We start from the raw sequence: 12960 nt of genomic DNA, 5'->3' as shown, positions 1-12960 counted from the left end.
CCCATTCTTCTTTTTTATAATTAGGACAAGGACTAGTCCCATTTTTATTTATTAATAAAACAATTTCATAATCTGGTCCCCATTTTTATTTATTAATAAAACAATACAATTTAATAATGTGGGTTTGGACTAGAAGTGTCGTGCAAGCCAGTAAATAGTGTGATGGAAAATAGGGACATTTTGCTATTTCTGTCTAAATCATGATAGGGAAATTTTGCCGTTTTAGGAACGATTTCTTTGGGCCGGGCTGCCCTTGCTGTCCTTTTTGACTTATTTGGACCGGGCTGCCCCAAAAGCTCAAGTTCACTGTTGCTAGTTTGGAAGTCAAAGTTGTACTACTCGTGCATTGAGGAACATTTTTGCGAAGTTTTAAAAAGATCAATGATGAGGAATGTGTTTTGGTAAAGACTAGTCACATCCCTGAATTCAGATGGTGGAGTTATCGACGGCAGGAAGATAGTGGATTGCGAGAATTGGGTACACCCGGTTTTAGGGGTCATCATTTTGCCCTTCGGCCCTAAGCCCACCCAAAGCCCGACCAGGCCCTTGTATTAGAGCGGGTCGGCCCGACCCTTTTTCAAATAGGGTAGGGTATGGACCATGCAAATGAAGTCCGGCCCGGCCAATTTGAGCCCTTTAGGGCCAAGCCCGGCCCGACCCTTTAAGCCCTAATTGTTCAAGTATATTTTAATTGTATATCTGGCCCAAACTCTAGTTATTTGTCTGAGTTGTAATAGGGTTAGTCTTACAGATATTCTCGGACATATCTTCGTAGATATCCAATCATTGTACGATTATGTTTCCTTGTAAGACTCTTGTAATCCTCTATATAAAAAGGCTCCTATTATCAATGAAAGATACAACTCATTCTCTCTCAATTTATGATTTCCTAAAACACGTTATCAGCACGAAGCCCTGAAACCCTAAAATCATAACCTTCAAACCCTAGCTACCTCTGCTGCACACCTTGTAGCCCTCGATCCAAGGAGCTCAGAACCGGCGGCTGAACCACCAGAATTGGCCTGAAAAGCCCCTAACCAACCATCAAAAAATCTAAACTGGTCTGGTTAGCCTCACCTCACCCCGCCATAGCCCTCGCCTGCTAACCTAGCTCCGCACACGCCCCTGCGTTAGCCTCGCCTAGTTGCCAACCCCGCGTTAGCCTCGCCACAGCAGTGTGGCAGATTAGCCTCGCTAGCCTCTTCCGCGCGCAGCCCCGCACACTAGCCTCGCCTTCTTCAGCGCAGGTTAGCCTCGCCTCGACAGCAACCTCGGCCAGCCCCTGCATGCACGCCTGCGCCCACAGCCTGCAAAAGCCTCACACAACGCACGCACAGCCCAAGCAATAGGTTAGCCTAGCCTGCAACCAGCCCCAGCCAAGTTCCAGCCAGCAACCGGCCACCGCCAGCCATCGGCCATTTTCCAGCTACTTTTTCGGAGACTTTTCCGATGACTTTTCAAGGTAAATTTTTATAAAAGTTGCCTCTTTCAGTACTTTTAGTTCTTTTCTTTTCTCAGGGACTCTCAACCTCCCTTCTTCTACCCCCCCCCCCCCCTTTCTTCTTTCATGGGGAGACCTAAGCCGAACTGTAGGGGTTTGTGCTATCTCCAAGCTTGGAGCTTGTTGAGATCTCCAAACTTAGAGTTTGTAGAGAATATATGATCAACCACACACATCATTGTTTCGATCTAATCCAATACCTCTTGAAATTGAATTTCTTGGGAGCGATTATGCTCAGAAATTCCTAATTTATTGGGAGCGATTACGCTAAAAAATTCTTATTATTTTCGTGGTAGCTTTTTTTTCTCCGAAACTAACCATTTTTCTTGTTCTCTTTCAGGATGAGTACCTAAACAAACTGAACTTTGCTCCATTGGGAACAACTAGCTCTATCACATGTGGGTTCGCGATGTCCGCCAGCATCTTAAGACCCACGGAATCTTGGATACGATTCTTGAGCCTACGTAGGATGTGCTAACTGTTGAGCAAGCTCAAACTTTGGAAGCAAATAGAGCATCCTTGGAGGCAAATAAGGCGAAAGCCATCATCCTAATGACTTGTCATATGGATGATTCGCTCCAGCACGAGTATATGAATGAAGAAGACCCCAAAAGGTTGTGGGTGTCACTCGAGGAACGCTTTGGCAATGTCTGTGACTCCCTGCTTCCTGATCTAGAAGTGAGATGGCATAATCTCCGCTTCTGTGATTTCAAGACAGTTCTTGACTACAACTCATGAAGTACTTCGCATTAAATCCTTGATGGAATTCTATGGAATTCTATCACAGATGCGATGTTGATTGAGAGGACTCTCTCTACCTTCCCCTTCTCTGTTTTGATGGTTGCTAAGAATTATCGAATTGATGTTACTGCAGGATAGATCACAAGGTTTCATGAGCTCATTGGAGCCATGAATGTCGCTGAAAAGTATGACAACATCCTTGCGAAGAACTATAATTCGAGACTCGTCGGAACAGAGTATATTCCAGAGTCCAATTATAATCGCGACCCTAAGGGAGGGCGCCAAGAGCGAAACCCTAAATCTAGGGACAATTCTGGACGTTCTTGTCCATATTCTCTCTCTATTGAGGAAGGTAACCGCCAAAATAGGCGGACACGAAACCTAAGAGGTCAACGTGGAAAGAGAGAGGGAGGCAGCGCCTCTAGCCATATTGGTGGCACCACCAACACTAAAAGCCATTCTGATGACGCTTTCAAAGCACCTCAATCATAGGAGTCTAAGCAAAGAGATGTATGTTCTCGATGTAGAGCATCCGGTCATTGGGCACACATTTGTAGAGCTCGTGAGAATGTTGTCACTGCCTACAAAGCATATTGTGAAGCAAGAGAAGCTCACTACGTGGAACAAGAGGATCAAGATGGTGATCTAGAGTTAAGGGTTGAAGACTTCAGATCAGGCCAAGATCAAAAGACTGGCGAATTTGAATAAAGTCTTATTTTTCCAAGAGATGTAATAGGCAATTGCCATATATTTTGTACTAAATGCCATTGGTTTAGTTTTTTTTTTTCCACTAGGCTCATCCAAAGTGAGTATGATGTCTATGAAGGTTTTGAGATAAGTGGTACTTAAGTGAGCCTTGCTCCACCGGCATCTCCTTACTCACCTGATCATATTTATTTTGAAGTTACCGAAAGAAGTCAAACGACTACCATTGTTTTGCATTTGCTAGTATTTGGATTAGATTCTCTTAATGGTTAAGAAACAATGATGTACTTCATTGGCTTATGAATAAAATTTTGAGTTCTTTTCATTATGACTCCATTTTGATTATGAGCATATTACTTTGTGACTACTATGGCTAGGCCATCAGAATTAGTTCAAGGATATGGAATGGCCCAAATTCCGCTTGCCAAATGAACATAAATGGCACCTTGATTACCGTCACAGAAACTCTCTATGCTCCTAGGGCGAATCGAACCCTATTGAGTCATTCGAGCCGACGGATTCCATGCGAAAACGCATGTAGAAAACAGAAATGAGTTCCTTTGCAATACCTCTAATGACTGCAAACCAAGGCACATCTTAGAGAAACTTATGTGTCTCTCTAGTGGACTTTATGTCACCATTATTCGAGCTATTAAATCCAATAAAGTTATGAGAGAAGATCTCTTGGATTTAGACACATATTGACTTTGTCACGACATGATAGGTTATCCTAGTCATGATATGATGATCCGTCTACTAAAGACTTCGTACGGACATCCATTCTTTTGAGTGAAACGAAGCACGATTCAAAAGTTGATTCCTGGACTAAGTGTGACCGCCGCCGCTGCCTCTAGCGCAGCTGCCATCCACCTCCAGCCTAGGGCTGGCGCAGTCCATATCCATGACGCCGTGGATGGCATCCATCATGGTAATGGCGCCACAGGTGATGCTGCAATCACCAACTTTGCTTCAAATAGCATTACAGACGCTCAGACCCAACCAAAATCCTCATTGGTTGCGTCTAAGGCCCCTAGCTCATTCTACAAAGCCTATTATTAGGACTGAGACCTTTCTACGCAAAGGATACGAAAATATTCATTATGTTCTTACAAAGAATCCAAGGGGATTTTGTGGACCTATTCAACCAACTTGTGGACGTTTAAATATTTCATGATGTTGGTTGACACACAAACACGCTAGTCATATGTTGCGCCATTATCTACTTGTAATGTTACTTACGCTTCACTCATAGCATAGATCATATGGCGATGGGCTCACTCCCCGGATCATCTCATTCAGTCAATTGGACTTGACAATGCTAGAGAGTTTACATCGAAGACTTTCGATGATTATTGCATATCACTGGGACTGACTTTGGACATCCTACTCCCATGTACACACCCAAATGGTCTCGCAGAAACGACTACGATGGTAGCCTGGATATTGGTAATGCGCACCAATCTCCCTATATCTGCTTGGGGTTATGCAATATCGCATGCAGCTATGCTAATTCTTCTACGACCCATCGCCACTCAATTTATCTCTGCGTTACAGCTAGTGATTGGGTACAAGTATCTCGTACTTACGCGCATTTGAGTGAGCCATTTATTTGTCTATTGCGCCGCCACAGTGCACTACGATGGGTCCTCACAGAAGAATGGGCAAATACGTTGGATATGAGACTCCAACACTCGTCCGCCACTTAATACCCTTGCTAGGCAATCTCTTTACCGCTAGATTTGCAGATTGTCACTTTGATGAGACAGTCTTCTCGTCGTTAGGGGGGGATAAGAACACGGATGTTCAGCAGGAACGACAGGAATTGTCGTGGTCTGTTCCCACTATGTCTCATCTAAATCCCTGCTAAAGTGACGAGATCACACATATATGCTGCAAACATACCTGCAAGGATGGACGTCCCTACGAGAGGACGTAGTGCCACCCTACATAGAGGTAGGCATGGAACCAGCGCCATAGAGAGTGGCAATCTGGCGTTACAGGCCATGGCCCCAGCTAGGATGGGTGGGAGGCCCGTGGGTTCGAATGATACTTTGGCACAACTTAATCATTTGATCATCGACACTCAAAATCTGTCTTATGAGAATCTTCCGGATTATGGTTATCGTTGGGGGATGCCTCAACGTCAGAACCTACTCCTGAGAATATAGAGCTCTCTGAAAATTACACTAGTGTACATGAGATGTGGGATAAAAACTCCATCATGATTGATGAGCGCATTTCATTGCACATGAGTTTGTTGAGTCCGATGATATCGAACCACGCTCCGTTCATGAATGCCAATGTAGAGAAATTTGGCCTAAATGGAAAGATGTGATCCAGGTTAAGTTAGATTCTCTAACGAAGAAGAAGGTTTATAGAGCCAGTGATGCCAACACCTCCTAACACAAAACCTATTAACTAATGGGTCTTCGTTAGAAAGCGTGATGAGAAAAAGAGATAGTGATCTCGCCTTATGGCGCAAAGCTTCTCACAAAACGCTCTGGAATCAACTATGAGGAGACATATTCCCTCGTAATGGATGTCATTGCACTCCACTACCTTGTCAGTTTGGTAGTTTCTGAATAATTGAACATACAGCTTACGAATGTGATCAATACGTATCTTTATGGGGATCTAGATACAGAATATACATGAAGGTTCATGGTGGACTTCATTCACCCAAGTCAAGTGGCTCTAGACCATGGAGCGCGTTTGCAATGAGGTTGAAACGCTCACTAAAGTGACTACTTGATTGGGAAGGGATATGTAAATGCCCTAGCGTTTATATGAAAATTCCGGATTCTATCGCGGTTTCATGTTGGTGACATGATCTTCATAGAAAGCCCTTAAAGAGTTAAGGGAAACTGCTGAACACTTGAAATCTGAGTTTGAGATGAAGGATCTTGGGAGAACACGATTATGTCTCGATTTGAAACTTGAGCATCGCGTTGATGGATGCTTAGGCTTTTTGACACGGTCAAACCTTCAAGCACGCCCATGATCATCCATAGTCTTGATTCTAAAAAGGATCCTCTTCGTCCGAAGGATGATGATGAAGATGTGCCAGAGGCAGAAGTGCCCTACTTAAGTACAATAGGCTCATTATTATACTTACCGCAATGCACAAGACCAGACATCTCATTTGCAGTGAACTTGTTAGCTAGGTATAAGTTTGGGTCAACGTGACGCCATTGGATTGGTGCTATGGGTTTGTTCTATCCCTACAGAGCGATGATGGATTCGGACCCATCACACCAGGAACGCCGCCAACACTGGCCTGCGTTACCTATCCCCATCCCAAAATAACATAGTGTTTTGGAAGGTTTTGCAAATGTTGGGTATCTCTCTGACCCACACAATGGTCATTCCCAAACTGGTTAAGTGTTCACCATAAGTAAGACCACGATATCTTGGAGGTCTACAAAACAGATCTAGTCGTTATATCTTCGAACCATGTAGATATTATTGCTTTTCATAAAGCGGTTTATGAATGTATATGGATTGGATCTAAAATTACGCATGTTCGAAGCAATTGTGGTTTGAAGTCTACCACAGATGAGCCTACGAGCATTTATGAGGATAATGCCGCTTGCATTGAACAAATGAAGCAAGGCTACATCAAAGGCGACTACACCAAGCATAATCAGCAATAACAGACTCTCCTCAAGATCAAAGTGAACTAGGTTCGATCTGAGGACAGTATGGCAAACTTGTTCACTAAGTCATTGCCTAAGTTCCACTTTCGTGAAACATGTTGGTAGCATCGTTTACGGAAATTATTCGAACTACCATGACCGTAGTCATCAAGGGGAGATGCAGACATTAGGGAGAGATGTCTACATGTATGGTGTTGAAACGTGAAAGGTGTGTTGTACTCTTTTTCTCCTTCGACCGAGGTTATTTTTGTCCCACTGAGTTTTTTTTACTAGGCAAGGTTTTTGACGAGGCAATGAGAGGAACACCATGTTTGGGCGACACAAGAGGAAGTGTTCAAGTATATATGAATTGCATGTCTGGAAAACTCTAGTTACTTGTTTGAGTTGTAATAGGGTTAGTCTTACAGATATTCTCGGAGATATCTTCGTAGATATCCAATCATTGTACGATTATGTTTCCTTGTAAGACTCTGATTCTATGCTTGTAATCCTCTATATAAAGAGGCCCCTATTATCAATGAAAGATACAACTCATTATCTCCCAATTTTTTATTTCCTAAAACACGAATAATTTTATATTTTTTATATTTTTTAAGTATGTTTCTCTTTATGATGAGAAGTTTTAAATACACATCCCTAATTACTTAATACACACTTCATACTTAATACACCACCCATTAAATTTTTCATTCTAATATTTTACTAAATACACAACCCAAAGTACCTAAAATATCATTAATCTCAAAAATCATGAAATATCCTACTTTTTTACTATATTAAGGTTACTATTTAATATGATTAGTATATTCCAGTGTTCTAAAAATCGGTCTAGGCGCCGCCTAGGTGCTGGAAGGTGCATGGCCGCCCGGATTAATGCTTAAACTGTGAGAAAATCATTTTGAGATTTGGGCGGGGGACTAGGCTCTCTGGGTGGGGGCTAGGCACTCTGGGCGGCTACGCAAATTCATTGGGCGGTCTGGTTATTCGACCCCATCTCTCTCTTCTCTTCTCTTCTCTTCTCTTGTCTTCTCTTCTCTTGTCTTCTCTTCTCTTGCCGCCTCTCTCTGCTTCCTCTTTGTTCTGACGCCGATCTTAGACAACCGGAAGGTCATCTCTCTTTCCTTGACTCTCGCTACTTCTCATTTTTCTTTTTTCTGACTTTTTTGGATTTTTGGGTTTTTTTTTATCTGGGAAAGATGGAAGGAGACTCGATGAACCCATCGAGAAAGAAGACAGAGAGAGGGTCGCCGCTATCCATAAGTGAAGACTGAAGAAGGGTCAGAGAGAGGAGAGAAAAGCAGAAAGTAGAGGTTAGAGAAGACGACGACTTTTCTGAGGATAACTAACAACCCATGATTTTTGCTGTGTGTATAGTTTGATAACATTGACCACTTTAGCATTATTAGTTTTTGAGATAAGGTTTGAGTCCTTGGGATAAGTTGTACACCGATTCACAATTACCCATTTATATTATTACTAAAAAAATAATAATATCATACTATTTCATAATGGTTTTAGTGTTCTAAATGTAATTACTCAATTAAATTATAATATTTTTTACCTCATCTATTTGTATTTATTAAAAATAAATATATAAATAAAAACCGCCTAGTCCCCGCCTAGGCGCCTAGGCTCTTGGTCACCGCCCGACTAGCGCCCAGCGATTTTTAGAACCTTGGTATATTCTAGTATATTGACATTTTGTAAATGACCATATTGATTACTTGTGTTAGTTATTGAGAAATCCATAGGGATTTATTATTGTTCCCTTTAAATAGATGCATATAAATAGGTTTTGTGTTATTTGAGCTCTCATCCACCAAACACCATGTTAATCAAGTATAAAATTATGAGTTGAACATTCAACCAAAATTATATCAGTAATTTCTCCACAGTGGCGGAACTAAAAAGTTGTCATTAGAAGGGCCAAACAAATTAACAATTACAAAGTTTTTTCACCTGTGATGTTTTATATTAGAAAATAAATTGATTAATCATAACTCTTAGAACAAAAAAAAAATCAACTAAAAAATGGGAGTAAAGCAATATGTTTTAAAAACATTTAATGCCATTGATTTTGAAATTCTAAATATTATGGTTTCTAACCTCATTTAATTACAATTTATTTAAGAAAAAAATTAAATGAGATAATTTCTAACTTTATTCTTGTATTAAATTGGGAGATCATGTATAGAAATTTGTTTTGTTTATCTAACTATTTATACATAAATAGAATAATATTATTTCAAAAAAAAAAATTAATAATATAAGAAAAATGTGACTATTTTTTTCTTCTTCTAATGCATAGATGTCTGTTTTGGTCATTTAACCTACCTACAAAATCTAATTTGAAATATAAAATAATAGGGATGTGTATTAAGTGATTAGGGGTGTGTATTTAAAATTTCTCTTTCTATAACATACAACTTATCTCTTTTTTTTAATTGATTTCCTAAGCTTTATTTTCTTAAATTTTTATTTCCTTTGTTAAACAACAATTAATTTTAGGTGATTTAGAGAGATAGTTAATTGAATATAAGGGAAATGATGGAAAAGGTTACTTTAGAGAGTGAAATGATAATAAGGTCACCTAGTTTCCCACTTGATAAAAAGGTCCATTGTGAATTGTTATTAATATTAGTTTAGTCCTTATGAATAATGAGGTCATGTTAAAAAAGGTCAGTTTTTGATTTTTATCATTCTGATTCTGCCCCTAAGGTAATAAACCTTTATAACCTTCCAATTCAAAATCTGGGAGCTCAAATTTTCTCTCTCCTTTGATCAGAAAGCTTCCGATTCGATTTGATCGGAGATCTCTTTCCGAGATTCTTTCTTCGCCGCCCTCTCCGTCGGAAGCTTCCGATTTCTCTTTGTGATTCTGCGACGATCTGAAAGTGGTTTTGGAGCTTCCTCAGCTCTTTTCTCTTTTTTCTGGATCTCTGGCTTCGTCGGTGTTCGTCTTGATCACGTTATTGTGTTCTTCTTCTTCGTCGACTCAGTGCTTAGTTACAGTCTCTCTATTTTTTCCTCTCTCTGGTTTTCTCTGATTTGATCGGTAAGCCTTCTCTCTGTGAATTTGTTCGTTTTTGGATTTTGCAGTGTATTTTTGTTGTTTGTGTTAAATTGTTGAATTGTTCGTTTTGGATTACTTTGTTCTTCTCCTTCGTCGACTCAGTGCTATGTTGAATTGTTGATGATGTTTTGTGCTATTGCGGTACTATATTTGTTCTATACTGTGATTTTTTTATCAGTGACATGGCCAGTTACATTTTTAATACTGCTGTTTTGTTCAGGAATTATCATTTATTTTGCGAGTATGATGTTGTTTTTCTGTTCAGGCATTAATAGTGACTTTGGCAGTGATAATTCTGTTGATTCCTTAGTAGTGACATGGTCAGTTATATTTATAATATTGTTCTTCTGTTCAGGCTTTAACAGTTACTTTGGCAGTGACTTGTTTGTGTTGATTCTGTTGATTTCCTTAGTAGTGACATGGATAGTGATTTGTTTTATTCTTGTGCAGTTGTTATGGATACAAGCTATGTTGTCAAGTTTATTTATTCTGGTGAAGCAGCAACAGTTCCATTGTTGCATAATTGGTCGTTTGTTGACCTATGCAATTCCATACGCTCTCGTTTTCCGGATTTGATTCAAGGCAATTTCATGTTGAGGTACATTATTCCTCCGGATTCTACTTCATGTTTTCTAGAGAGTGAAGTTGATATGAGAATGATTTTTAGGAATTTGGTTCGTTACAATTCTGATTTTGTTGAAGTGTTTGTTACTGATTTGCCTTCTATTAGTGAAAGTGTGGTGAGTAATACAGTGTGTGAGGATTCTAGTACCATGCTTGATGAGAATGATTATTTGGGGTGTTATAGGGCAGAGGCACCGAAGAGTTATATGACGAAAGGTTGGGAGAGTTATATTCATTCTGAAGGCCAAAAGTTTGAGGGTGGGGTTGTTGAGTTTAGGGATAAGCTGCGTAAGTATGCCATAGAAATTGGCTTTTCATATGAGTTTGTTAGAAATGACAAGGTTCGTGTTATTGCTCAGTGTTCTAAGAAACATTCTCAAGGCTGCAATTGGCTTGTGAAGGCTCATTTATGCAGGGCTAATGGTTTCTTTATGATTAAAAGGTTGGTTAATGTTCACACTTGTCATGGTGTGATTCGTTTGCAGAAGAGTAAGATGATGGGATCCAAGGTTGTCAAGTCTATTGTGCTTGATAAGATTCGTGCCAATCCAAACAAAAAGCCAATTGATATAGCTGATGAGATCAAGAGTGATTATGGTTTGGATGTTGCTTATCGTACAGTTTGGTATGGTACGGAGTTGGCAAAAACAGCCCTACATGGTGATGAAGCTGAGTCTTATGCTCAGCTACTTTGGTTCAGTGAGTCTGTTATGAAGTCAAACCCCGACTCTAGGATAGTGGTTGAGTTTCATCGAGAAACACACAGGTTTCAGCGTATGTTTGTGACCTATGGTGCATGGATGAAGGGTTTTCAATCTTGTAGACCTATTCTTTTCATTGATGCTACATTCATTACCAACAAGTACAAGGGGCAGATTATTGCTGCATCGGCAAAAGATGCCAATCAAGGTTGAATCTCCTTCATTATTTGTAGTTTTTTATTTTTCTTGTTTTCTATTTCCTGCCATGTTCTGTTTTTTTTTGTAATGTAAGTGACATGGTTAGTTACATAGTTAATGACATGGTCAGTTACATGTTCATTGACAATTACATGTCCAATGACCTAAATGTTATGTGATTTGAATGACATGTCGCTGGCCATGTCACTGTCAAGTAATTTGCAGTTATGTCAGCGACATGGTCAGTGACATTAACAGTTACATGACAGTGACATTATTTTGTTTTTCTGTTCAGGCTTGTATCCAGTTGCTTATGCTATTGTGGATTCTGAAAATGAGAGTAATTGAAGATTTTTTCTTGAGGTTTTGGCTGAAGAGTTTGCAAAACACCCTATGAGGAGGGTGACGTTTATTTCTGATCGTCATGTTGGGCTTGTTAGTGCTTTCCCTAGAGTGTTTCCCAATAATCCACATGGGTTTTGTTTTAGACACCTGATGGCTAACCTTTCTGACAAATTTCCAGCTAGTTCTTACCTCAAGGATCGGATTCCTTACTTGTTTATGTGTTGTGCTTATTCTCGAACACCGGAGATGTATGAGTTCAACATGGAAATCTTGAGGAGTGAAGGCGGCGACATAGTTGCTCAATTTCTGGAGGATCTTCCCAAGGAGAACTGGTGTATGGCTTACTTTAACGGCGAAAGATTTGGTGAAATGACAAATAACTTGGCTGAGTCTTTCAATAATTGGGTGTTGCCTTTGAAGAGTCTTCCTATTCTTGATATTAATGATGGCATTAGAGTGAAGTCCATGGCTTCAATTGCTGCTCGGAAGCAGGATGCTGAGGAATGGTTCTCTGAGTTGTGCCCGGTGATTGAAAAGAAGCTGAAGGAGAATTTGGAAGTCGGAAGGCATTGGAGAGTGAGCAGGTCTGATACCTATGTGTATGAAGTTCACTGCCAGAAGTACAATAGCATGGTAAATTTGGAAACTCGCTTTTGTTCGTGTGGAGAATGGCAGCTGTATGGCTTCCCATGTTCCCATGCCCTTGTAGTGATCCAACAACATGGTTCTTCCCCGTATTTGTATGTCAATGAGCTGTACAAGGTGGAGAAATATCGAGAAACTTATTCTTTCCCAATTAATCCTCTTCCCTCTATTTCGAAGCAAGTGCATGATTTTGGTAGAGATGCGGTGATATTGCAGCCGCCTTTGACTAGAAGACCACCGGGAAGGCCTAGAAAGAAGAGGTTCAGAAAAAGGAGCGAGAAAACCAGGGTGATCAAGTGTGGTAGGTGTGGAAAATGTGATGGTCACAACAGAAAGAGTTGTACAGCTCCGATATAGGTTCAATTCTGCCTACATGCCTTTAACAGTGACATGGCAAGTGACATAGCAAGTGACTCCAATACAGTTTGAAATTTTGTTTTGATTTTTCATTTTTTTCAATAAATGATAAGAAGTGCTTGTAAGGTGCTTACTCATTGGAATTTTTTTTTTGACTATGAGACAGTGTATCTGCTTTCTTCTTTTATAAATCCATCAGTATTCTTTATGTCTACAGGTTTTTAATAGTTACATGTACAGTGACATAACCATTTTGGCATTAGTTTACATTGACTTGTCTTGTGACATTAGTTTTTAGTTATCTTGGCAGTGACTTGTTTAATGACTTGTAGTTGGATCACTGCATATAGATTTGGTAATTGGCAGCGGAACGCTGCCTTTGCGGTGCAGCGGCACGCTGCAAACTGAAATAGA

General features: G+C 40.1%; 1 protein-coding gene across 1 annotated transcript; it reads left to right on the top strand.

The window, feature by feature from the left end:
• The first annotated feature begins 9551 nt into the window (after positions 1 to 9551).
• On the top strand, positions 9552 to 11214 carry LOC133737185 (uncharacterized). Its single transcript, XM_062164793.1, has 2 exons — positions 9552 to 10274; positions 10485 to 11214. Exons 1-2 carry the CDS (start codon positions 10096 to 10098, stop codon positions 11212 to 11214), a joined length of 909 nt encoding a protein of 302 aa, XP_062020777.1. The 5' UTR covers positions 9552 to 10095.
• The last annotated feature ends 1746 nt before the right edge of the window (positions 11215 to 12960 follow it).

Source organism: Rosa rugosa, chromosome 3 (genome assembly GCF_958449725.1).
Source record: "Rosa rugosa chromosome 3, drRosRugo1.1, whole genome shotgun sequence".
NCBI classification, from domain to species: Eukaryota; Viridiplantae; Streptophyta; class Magnoliopsida; order Rosales; family Rosaceae; genus Rosa; species Rosa rugosa.
The sequence above is the reverse complement of the archived record's forward strand: the minus strand, read 5'-3'. Positions and strand labels throughout refer to the sequence as shown.

Excerpts from the sequence above, each read along its gene's own strand:
- LOC133737185 (XM_062164793.1), top strand. The coding sequence starts at position 10,096 with ATGGATAGTGATTTGTTTTATTCTTGTGCAGTTGTTATGGATACAAGC. Across the intron at positions 10,275-10,484 it reads CAAGGCAATTTCATGTTGAG|GGCAGAGGCACCGAAGAGTT; the intron begins GTACATTATTCC and ends GGGGTGTTATAG.